At 40.0% G+C, this 11,890-nt stretch overlaps 1 protein-coding gene across 6 annotated transcripts in view; it reads right to left on the bottom strand.

Annotated features, from left to right (window-relative positions):
- Window positions 1–11,890, bottom strand: part of PARD3 (par-3 family cell polarity regulator) — a 535,067-nt gene that overhangs the window by 238,991 nt on the left and 284,186 nt on the right. For all 6 annotated transcript variants that reach the window (XM_018552327.1, XM_018552326.1, XM_018552321.1 and 3 more), the window contains one exon: window positions 9,226–9,393. In XM_018552327.1, the coding sequence (XP_018407829.1) occupies window positions 9,226–9,393 (168 nt within the window). The remainder of the gene's footprint in view (window positions 1–9,225; window positions 9,394–11,890) is intronic.

Genomic DNA, 11,890 nt, shown 5'->3' with positions numbered 1-11,890 from the left:
ATATATACACATAGTTATATACATATATATATATATGTGTTATAACATAAAACACTTAAAATCAACTGATTTGGAATTGGCACCAATCAAAACTGTCAGCAATCCAATTGTCAGCCATCCAAAAGACTGAACAGGGCCTTGTGTATCCATAGCAATAAAAATACTGATCTGGGTATACAAAACAGGCCGTTACTAGCTCAATCTATACCTTCAATAGTTAAAATCTAGAACCGGTAACAAGTAATTATAAATGTTGTTCCCCTTTCTGTTTTATCTATGTAGCCTATGTTATTAATAAGAAACCTGAAAAGAATATTTAAAACAATATCATCTCACTTTGGCTATTCTAAGCTAGAATAACAAATGCTTGTTTAAATGAACAAACTATAAATGTCCTACACAGATTATAAAACAAACGTTGACACGTCGTTTACATACAAGCTAATGACTCAAAATGCAACATCAATACAAGTCATTACCAGAGCTGCAAAATAAAGTTCTTAAGGAAGCATTAATTAAGTAACACATGAATTACATTTTTAATGCTAAGAAAATGTTGGTTTGATGCTGAACCACTGCATCCTGCACACTATGTATACACACAACACTCTGCACACAAACCCACACAGGGTTATTCACTAAAGGGTGAAGAGTCTGGAGTAGGCAGGAGAAGTGAACAATCTAGGACAAAATAGCGGATTTGTAAAAAATCTTCAATTCAGCTCACTTTCCAGTTCAGCTATGTTGCCCTAGATTGTTCACTTCTCCTGCCTTCTCCAGACTCTTCACCCTTTAGTGACATTGATAGTCTTTGAACAGCATATTCACAAGCAGCGACTATCACAATGCTAACTGTCCTCCCTCCAATCTTTCATTACTGGCACTGCTTCCCCTTTTGTCTCACCTAAGCTACAGTACATGTGCAGCATCCGATTTCCTACTCATTTTACATAGTTGTGGAAACACAGGGAAGAAGGGTGACCAATTACAAGATAACCATTGCTGGGTACAAGCACTACAATCAATACATAATTATTAAACTTGCAGTTCCCAGATACAGTGCACCAGACCTGAGGCAGATGCCCAGGGCATTAGTAGACAAGCATCACCAACAGCACACTTCACAGGCTACCGTTTCACTTACTTGCATGAGCAAGGAGCATGCACATTTAATGTAATGCTTTTTTCCCATATATTTGCTTCTAAACTCAACAAGCCCGTGTAGAGTCTTGTTCTCTTGCTAGGCTTCACAGTATGTTTTCCCTTTTTTCAATTTGCCTCCTCTTTCTCTACAGACAACACCAATTCAGTAAAGGCTTAGGACCACTTTTCTGGCAGTATGGATCTGTAGAAGGTTTTGATTCAAATTTAAAAAAGCCCTGCCGCCAGTTTTAGTAGGTTTACCGACACTGGTGACAGATTCCGCTAGTTTTTAATTGTGTCACTTTAAGAAACTGTCAATATAGCAGCAACATCTTCAAAAAGAATTACCGCCAGGATGCCTGGACGTCAGCATCCTAGCAACCAATTACGCATCCCCAGCCAAATTCAGCTGCTGTCTAGGAGATTCCCCAGCTGGCAGTTGAATGTAAAACAAAGGGGTCATGGATGCCGGCTGACATGGCTGCACAGCCGACTGTCTCTTAGCAGCCAATGATGAGGGGACTAAGCCTGATGGAGAAGCTAAAGGACTAGCTCCCCATCAGGTCCGCCTCCCTTGTGATTGATAGCAGACAGTGAGCAGATTGTATATATAATAGCCAGTCTGTCACTGGCTATGGAATCCACCCACTACCATCTGTCAATCAGAAGCAGAGCGGACCTTATAGTGAACTAGTCCCTCAACATCCACCCACTTGTAGCATTACTGGTTTTTCAGCACACTGTTGGTTACAGCCAACAGTGTCCTGTACAACAGGGGACAATGACAGTGGGAGCTGAGCCTGATAGGGAACTCTAAGAGCCTAGTTCACCATCAGATCTGCTACTAATCAACAGGCAGTGGGAGGTACACACCTCCATCTATCTATCTATACATATACACACACACACTATTGTTAATAACAAAAAAAGTGGTATTTATAAAATTGGAGGGCAGAACAAAATGTCAATTAGCAAAGACTTAGTCACACTAATCATAAGAAACGCATGAGAGAAGAAAACGCAGGCATCTCCTTTGACACTGAGGCTTGTCTCCTGCCTTCAGCTCTACATAATCAAATCTGCATCACATATTGCTTAAGCTAAACTGTCACCCACAAAAGTGAAACCATAATTCACAGCTGCCGGTAAAAGTGTCTTTTGTGCTTGTAAGACTGCGGCTGTCACAGCCTATCAAACATTCCCGACTGGAAATGGCTCCACTAAACTCCGACTTCAGTGGAAACGTTTCTGTCAGAAAATGATCAGTAACACCCACAAGTCAATCTCTGTCTTTTCCACACTGAGATTATTTTTAGATCGAGGAGAGTTTGGTGAATTCCTACAAGGATGGAACCTTCATGCAAAACTAATGTCAAGAAAAGTGTTTCAGTTTAACCTTGTTACCTGTTGGAAGGATGTCATTCAGTGTAATGCATGTTTTCTTTTTTTTTCCCTCTATCTAAATACATTTCTCCCACTGCGTATTTAAACACCCCCTGCCATTGTAACCTGCCTTTCACTCCCTCGTGTGCTCGATGACAAGCTGGTTTTCTCTGTGAAATTTTCAACGTGCAATCTCTTGATGCAACACAGTCAACACTTGGACTGCAGTTAATTTTACTAAAGAACATTTGGAAATAACAATATTTCACCATTTCTACACAAGGACGGTTTGACTGCCTCCTCAGTACTTGGTGTAGTTTCTAAAATAGCCAAGCCCACTTTTAACTATTGTCAACATGCTTTTGAATGCAAAAAGACAAACAAAACAATGCAGCCTATCACAATCCTTTTCTATTTAAGTACAAGTGTTGCTGGTAGGTTGACTTGATCTATCAGTCATTTCTGCAATCAAACATTGGTTTACAATACCTGGAAACTGACCTATCAATCAATACAGCTCTTCTGTCAGTTTAAAGTGCTGTTTAAGTTTACTGCATGTGGACCTATGCAGTATAGCAGAGTAAACACAATAATCAAAGTGTGGACCCCCACTTGGGCCTAACAGGTTTTAGTTAATGATAGTCACTCAAAAAAGCAAAAACTATAAGAAGAATAAGTGAGAAAAAGTGAACTATAAGATACCAAGCAATGCAATGGAAAATGAGACTTAAAGAACCCCTATTGTATTCTGTTAAATGTAAACAGATAACTAATCTAACAATAATAATTTGTTTTAATATTTTTATCTACCTTTAAGTGCCAACCAAGGTGCCCAGCAAAAATAACAGTGGCTGAGGCAAACTATAGCAAAATATTTTTGCAACTACCTAAGCATAACCTGGCAATGTAATAGAAGAACTGAACTCCAACAAGACTGGTGCGCTAAAGTTAAAATTGCTTAAAAGAACTTCAAGAGAGTCGGAGACTCTGTGCCATAGTCTTGTGTATAGAAAGTGTATGTACAGTCTTTGGATTGTTAGGAATGCTACACACACAAATGCTAAACTCACGCCGTCTCTGCGTCCACTTAGCTGGTAGCGTTAAAGTGCCACTAAAGTCAACAAAAAATTGTTTTAAATTTGCATCAGCATGTCATTTTATTATCCACCACACTGTATCTTTATACTTCTGTCCATTTAGCACACCATAACTACCTCTGAATAAAGGCATTCTGCCATCCTAACATTTCACACTGTAGTTTAACATGCAGTAGCACTGCGCTCAGAAACTAGTGCACATTTCTTTCACTACTCCCTCATACCTCCACTCTAATGTCCTGCCCACATCCCCGCCCACCTATCTGCATTGCCAGCCCCTGCTACAGCCTGGAGCCAGCTGCATGTGAAATGTGGTGCAAGGCACTGCGGGAGATGACACCAAAACAGAAAAGCAGCAGAAGCAGCACATAAGTGACAGGGATATGAAGTGTTTTTAAATCTAATAAAATACAGTATTTTGGAGCCTAATAAGAAAGCCTTGTTATTTATGTCACGGTGCTTATACTGAATACCTAATATGCTGATGCCTTTGGATCTCTGTTAAGGTGATGGGATAAGCAGGGCTGAAAGGAGCATACCCCATAATAATGATGATAATAAATGAATGCATGGAGCATAGTCATGCATACCTTAGTAGACAAATGTAATATACAGTATGTCCCTTTTACAACAGAAGGACAGCTGGCTGACAGAACCGTGAACGTTAGCGTATAAGCGGTAGTATTTTCCACAAGTAGAAAACCTTTTTTGTGCATAATATGTAATAAGAATGATGTGCTGCACAAGGTGCAGACATATGTGTTCATCACATGTGAAGGTCCTGTTTCCTGCTTATAGTACTACACAATCACAGTACTTTCCTTCACCAGCTTTGTTACCCTAAGGAGAACTATGGGGAAAAACACTGACCCCATAGTTCTCCTTTAATGCAAACCAATGTCAGCCCGCACTAATACAGCTACTGATCTCTAATGGAACAAGGTGCAGACACCACAGTCCCATCATGATAAAATTAGTGGCGTCTGTTCACTACGGCAATTGTAAAAGCTTATTCACACCATGTATGCTGAGCTCGTCTTTCTGAACATGACTGTACATGTATGGTGCAAAAGGGAGCACATACCGTAGAAAACAATCCTGTTTACGAGTGTCAGAAATTGCTTTTCCTTATACTTGTTGGAGGAGTAACTCAGGAAGCACTGAAGCCGTAGCATCAACATGATAGCCGGGCAACTATCTTCAAAAGGAATGTTTAGCAATCTCTCATGGTAGTGTCACGTTAGTAAAAACAAAATAGAATAACTGAAATGATAATTATTCAAATTCAGAAAGAATGCCCTTTAAAGTTTGCTACACCCAAGTGCATAGAGGTGTATTCTGAAGGAGGAAGGTTGCCCAACATAAAGCAGAAATCTCTCTCATCCCCAGCCCTGGTAACACTGCTTTCCAAGGGTCTAAGTTCCCCCAAAAAAGTAGGGAAAGTGAGCTGTGTGCATAAAATGCTGACCTAAGCAAATACAACCAACCTCTGGATATAAATGTATAGCCAGGGGATAGTGACCTTCCATGGGAAAGCCAGCAGCACAATCAACTGCGGTTAGAGGAGTATGCTAGAAACAAGATAACATCTACAGGTAGCAATGTGATCATCAAGCAAGGTCCTCTTTAATGATTTCTTCCAAGCAGGAATACTTTATGCCAATCCTTGTACAATGGAAATTAAAATCACCATATACCTATTTTCCACTGTCCTAACCTTTCAACAGATCTGTGCTCCCACTGGCTGCCAGTCAAAAGAAATAGCCAAATCAAGACGTGGGCTTTGTCAAAGGCAGAGCCAGCCTATCAGTGACTATTTATGAACATAGATCTCTCCATTTAGTAAAAGTTAAGGCCCATTACTAAAGATAATAACTGATGCAAGCATTATGTAAAAACAAATCCTTAGAGGAAAACGGAATTACATAAATTATCTTGGATTAGCCCTTGTAGGTCGGTTACAATAAAATGATGAGTTGGTTTCAAGCAGTTAGGTGGGAGGCTGGAAAAAGAACATTAGCATGTATGGTTTTGAAGTCAATGAAACATACAACATCTTACGATGGTGGAGGCCTGGCTGCATGCCACAGACAGTCTAAGGAGGGAGCAGAGAAGAAAAACAAGACATTCCTAGCACATGAGACCATGAGCAGAGGAGGTCACAGTGTCTGCTAACATGATTCCCGTTCCAAGGCTTGCCCTGCCTACTACAAATGAGATATTTAATGAAGCGCTGAATGGTAGTCTTATCTTTCCCTGTTTGATAAGCACTGGTGAGATTTGCTGCAATAAAGGGTCAACGCAATTACAATTGGAAGCACGTCAAACTGCAGGAGAACAATAAACTTGCAGTGCCAGTGAATTAGACTCAATAAGGTTCAAATTGCAAAATAAGGATTTGTTTTATTAGTTTTTACATAAAATGCAGATTAGGAGTGACAGCTTCACTAAAACATGAATGAATCACTTCTCTGAACTGCTGGAGGCAGAAAAACGAAAGAAAGAGAGTAAAAGGCTTTGGAAAGGTTTCCGAGGATCATCGGTGGCTCTGGGAGGAAATCTAGCTGTACTAGAGAACAGGAAGTGAGTTAAGGAGATATAGTCTTACCCCAAAAGCATGAAAAGCAAGTGCAAGCTAAAACATATTATAGAGAAAAGTTTAGCCTTTTCATTTTTTCTCAACTACATATTTACAAAAAAAAAAAAATCAACCTAACCTTAGCAGAACTTGACTGTCCATAGGCGGGCCAAAGACTGACTTTATTCTTCTTCCAGAGTTGCAAAAATAATAGATCATGTGGTTTGCTGTGTTGCTAAGTGTATAATTTGAATCAGCAGAGTTGTAACATTCCATAACTGTGGGCTTGAGCTACACGGGAAGGTGGAATAAAGGGAAACTATAGTGTAATTTATTTTATTTTAATTTTGTTGTAGTTGACTTTTGCCTATCTACATGTTCTACTTTACATTTGTTGCTGTAGTAAATGAAGAAGTGTATATTAGAGGCAGAGAAGATTAGCCACTACAACATTTCTTCCAAATTGCTTAACAACTGCTAAGATAAAATATCAGCCACACAGCGAGTGCATTTATTTCAATGAGTCAGCTAACTCCTCAGCTTCCTTAAAAAAAAAAAAAAGAGCTATGGTTGCAATATTCACCTCTTCGGTGATGTCCTCCACAGTTATTGATTTCTGCCACTAAGAGTCCCCAGCCTTCCAGGTGGAACGACCACCCAGGAGAATGAAGACATCTTGTAAGAGTGGCGCTGTTGTCTGCATCATTGTTGAGGACCACCTCATTTACCAGCCCCGGTGGTGACTGGGTGGCAGTCCTGGATTTGGTATTTCAACCATTTATTTGCTACTAAATTAATGAAATCGCAACTGTGCAATGGAAAAAAAGCAGTCCTCCATTGCAAAAAAAAATTAAATTGTTGATATATAAAAGGCTAATAGAGGATTGTTATGTGAGAAGTTCTGGAACATGGACAACACATATCCACTACAACTTGACATTTTCAATGACCGATTTCCTGAAGCCATGTTTTAATAAATTTTAGTTACTCAAGCAAAACGGAGAAGACGAAAAAATAAACTTTGTTTGTTCTTCGTTCCTAACATTATAATACTGGCTCTGGAAAACAGATACAAAATGTGAGCGTAATTAACAAAGCGTGGCGAAAGGACAAGAAGTCCGAAAAATAGCATTCTTATGTCGAATCTCATAGCAAATTAGTTTTATAATAGATGCCATTTGTAATCCGGGCTTTTGCACAGTGTAAAGTAATGGCAAATTACCCAATTAAATATCTACTTCATCCCAAACTGCAATGCTGCTGGCATACAAGCACAGACAGAGATAGATCTTGTTGTGTGGCAGTGAATGAGATACAATAAATAGTAGGATGCAAATCATGTGCTGGATTTCAGGAATCAATGTATAGACCACAAAATTAGATAAGCACTTCTGTTTACATGTTATAATGTAAAATGCAAGATATTATACATCAGTGCATTTACTTACTGGTGCTTGGCTTCAAGTTTAAGTGATATAAAAGGGCTATAAAGCAAAACAAATATATGCTTTCAAATGTAGGAACTTGAAGAATTTTTTACTGCAATTTGCAGACATAGCTAGCAGTCCTACAATTCATTGCCACGACAAGAAGCTACAACTCACGATTATCTGCATCTCCACCTGCTGGTAAAATCTGGCACCACTACCTTACAAGCCTAAACAGCCTCTACAAGACAGAATTCTATAATGACGCTGCCTCTACATGGTCCTACTATTACTGTATGGTCAGATTTATGTCCACAAAACAAAAGATAACAAAGAGCTTGAGGACTACTTTAGATCAGAGGGAGGTGCAGGGGACACCTCTGTTTAGCAGGTTAATCAAAACTCTAAAACAATGGCAGGAAAAACTGCAAGGGACTTCCCAGGAGATATGTGAACCCACTTCCCTTCATTTCATCACACTAGATCTCTGAAAGAAATATCACATTTAGGTGAACAGCGCATTTCATTTTAAAAGTAAGACTTGAGAACATGACTTCATTAAAAATCAACAGTATCACACAGTCAAATATACAGTATATGAGCTAAAAAAAACAAGTTCTACTGCCAAATGCATGATGTGACCAAGGGATCTCAGGAATACTATTTACACTAAGAGCATGTGTTCAATGTAATTCTTACATATAGTAATAGCCTCTCAGGTTACAGTATTTGCCATTTTGTAATGGCCGCAGAAGGAGAATACCTTTTTGGTTCAGGCATTATTCAGGGTCAACATCTACTTCCTGGATGGATTTGCTCGCCCATAGATGAGTTGACCATGAAAATCCCACTGCCTGTGGAGTAGTTTTATTATCCTGGGCTTTGTGTTGATTCAGCAGCTAACTCTCAATTTGTGATCTGCCAGAAACTTACAATGTACAGCTATAGTGAGCACTGCATGCTAATTAGGAGGGTTAAGTATTTGTATGGATAAAAAGGGATCAACAGACTAATGGTACTTTTTGCTTTCAAAGCTACTGAATTTATTGGCTGTGAACAAAGGCATCACATTTCAGGGCACTGAACGGTAAAACATTGTAAAATATTAATATTAACATAATAATAGTGATGGCTCTGATGGTGTTTTTATATAACTTAATTGTAGCTTTGATGATGGGAATCTTTTAATGCCCTGAAACATGTTAAGAGAAGTTCACAACCATTAAATAAAAAAGCTTTATAGGAGCCTTATGTCTATGTATGCCCATCTGTCAATATAAGGTTTTGTCTCTCCAGACTGGAGTAGAGTGCTCACTATAGGTGTAGGTCACCCCCTCTGACCTTTTGATTCCTACACTGGTGCACATGAGCAGCCTAGCTGTAATATACAACAGTCTTTGGTTTGTGCCTAAATCAGTTCCTTCCTCTACTTACAATTACAATGTCATAACAGTTCCCACAAGTGACCGAGGGAAAGGAGGAAACACTTTCTTTCTGCCTTTTTGTTTAATTTCTTAGGAATTTGCTCATGTGGACTTGTAAAGTTCCTAGGAGGTCACCTCCATCAATACAGGTTTATACGAATATGAAATTTTACCTCATTCTTCTTTATTCTCCTTGCGACAATTAACTGAATCATTCCTCTTTTATTTCCTTCTGTGGACATAGATTTCCGCAAATTTTCCATGGCATCTTGGTTTGTTTTACCCAACAGTGATTCGCCATTGATTGCCACTAGTTGATCATTTACACGAAGCCTTCCATCCTACAACAAAAAGGGATAACTAATCAGTACTACTTCATTCAACACCAATCTTTTTCAGCGTAAAGCAAAATATAGTAAACTTTGTTAAATGCTTGTATGCACTTTATCCTGGCTTGGACTACAAAAATTAAAATGTAAAAAAATTGGGACACATAATAGCCTCTGAATGGATATTTAAAACTTAATAAAATGGAACCAAAACAGCTGTTTCCCTTTGAGAATGTGTACCAAACACCACAATATGATGCAGACATGTCAAGTGTGTCAGTGTCGCAAATAAACCCGGGCTTATTGCTCTTCCGCCTTTCAGCCTAAATACCCGATGATATATAGATGATCAATAAAAAGTGTTGGGCAAAAAAAAAAGCTGTATTCTTGTATTTAAAGGAAACCTATAGTGAGAGAAGCAATGAGGATGCTGTTGAGCACCTGTTCTTCTGCACATTAGTTGTCAGGCTATCATGCTGACCCTCTGGCTTCTACAATTTGAGTTACTAAGCTGGAACAAGTATGCAGGGCAGGAGTTCTGACTTCACTCTGACTTTACTTGATAAATAGGTTCTAATACCACAAGAGAAGGGAAAGAAATGTTTTTACATGAATGTTAAACTGAGAAGTATGACTCAAAGGCAAGTGATTTAAAAGCATATTTTTCATACTGCATTACTTTTCTTAAGAGGACACCTAAAAAATACAGACGTTAATGGCCTCAGTACAAGAAGCCGAAGTGTATTATTGTTCAGAATGCACACACTGCTGGTACTGCAAATAATCTTAACATATATATTGATTTCCATCTCTCTCTGAGGAAAAAAGTAATTGGAAGCTCAGTGTTGTACGGTATTGATCAGTATATATCATGGGCACTTTGCAGGCAGTAAAATTGGGATTATTCATTGCCAATTATGTTTAAGCAATTATCATTGGCAAACTATCAGATGTGCAGATTACTGTGAAACAATCACTGCAAAGATCTCCTCGGGCTGTAGACACGGCAGTGGAGAGGTAAACCAAGGCCTCCAGCCAAAGCCATATATAACAATCACAGGAACCTGCTGCAAATGTTCTACAGAAGCTCAGTCATCATTTTGAAAGTTTTGTTCAGTTCTCTAATAAAAACAGGGTATAGGTAATACTTGGGATGCACCGAAATATCGGCCGAAAATGGCACTTTTGTCAAAATGCTGAAAGTAACATTTTTGGGCCGAAATAGCGGTGCATCCCTGCTTTCTCTCCTCCCTGCTGGGCGCTGCTCTGTGTCCCAGCGGGGAGGAGAGAAACTGTCGCAGGAGGCTGAGTGGTGCGGGAGGAGAGCACTGTGAGTGGCCGGCATCTCTCCTCCACGCTCCACTCAGCCTCCTGTCACAGATCAGGAGAGCGGTGGTGTGGGGGCAAATGTTTTTAGAAACTCAAGGGACTAATCAAAATGCTGCTTTATAATATTATTGCACAAACTTGGCTCATTTGTGTATGACCTTCATAACCTCTGCAATCTCCAAGTGTTAACAGTCCCACCTACCATACACCATTGATTCCAATGAGAATGCTCTTTCACTGTAGCACAACATAGGCCTCATTCACGCGGGACATGTTGGGCTGTACAGAGCGAAGGGCCATTTTTTGATGCGCCCAGAGCTGCGGGAAGAAGCATGTTCATGTAAGTCTATGGAGACCAGGGAGCTGTGTATCCTCACACAGCTGAACACAGACGGTGTACGGACCTGGATCCATCACGTCTACATCCGGCTGTGTGTGGCTGTCAAAACTCAGAGCTGAGGGTAGCAACATGTGGGGTGCACAGCTCCGGTGTCTTCATAGACTTACATGAGCTGTCTGCACACTACTTCCCACAGCTCATGGGAAGTAGTGTGCAGGCAGCTCATGCAAGTCTATAAACAAACAGCCCTTCACGCTGTACAGGGCAACACGCCCCATGTGAATGAGGCCATATGGTGACAAACAGTTTCATCACATTCCTTAGGTATCTGCCATTGGTGACTCACATTGCAGTAAAACAAAATCCTCTAACAAAAGAGCTCTGCACCAATACCTAGTGGTCATCTGCAGACTTATCAACTCTCCCGGATGTTTCGGGAGTTTCCCGCTAAAGTATAGCGGCTCCCGGACACCCGGGAGATAAACATTTTCTCCCGGAAAGGTTTATTCTGCTTTATCTAGCAGAGTAAACCTTTCCCTGTTATCTCTCTTGTTTTTTCTTGACATCGGAACCGCCAGCCACCATCAGTCAGAAAAAAAGGCATATAATTAAATAGCTAGATTGCTATTGGTTATTTCAATTTGCAATAGCAGACTAGCTATTGCACCCGCCTACTGCTGCTATCAATCAGCAGAGGTGGTCCTGAAGTTCTATATCAGGGTCTCCTCTGCTGACTGACCGCAGCAGAGGGCGGGGGTGTGTGTGTGTGTGTGTGTGTGTGTGTGTGTGTGTGTGTGTGTGTGTGTGTGTGTGTGTGTGTGTGTATATATAGGGCTCGAC

The sequence above is a fragment of the Nanorana parkeri genome, unplaced genomic scaffold, assembly GCF_000935625.1.
Source record: "Nanorana parkeri isolate BGI_ZX_2015 unplaced genomic scaffold, ASM93562v1 scaffold84, whole genome shotgun sequence".
Lineage (NCBI taxonomy): Eukaryota > Metazoa > Chordata > Amphibia > Anura > Dicroglossidae > Nanorana > Nanorana parkeri.
Note: the sequence above shows the minus strand (reverse complement) of the source record. Positions and strands in the feature narration are given on the sequence as shown.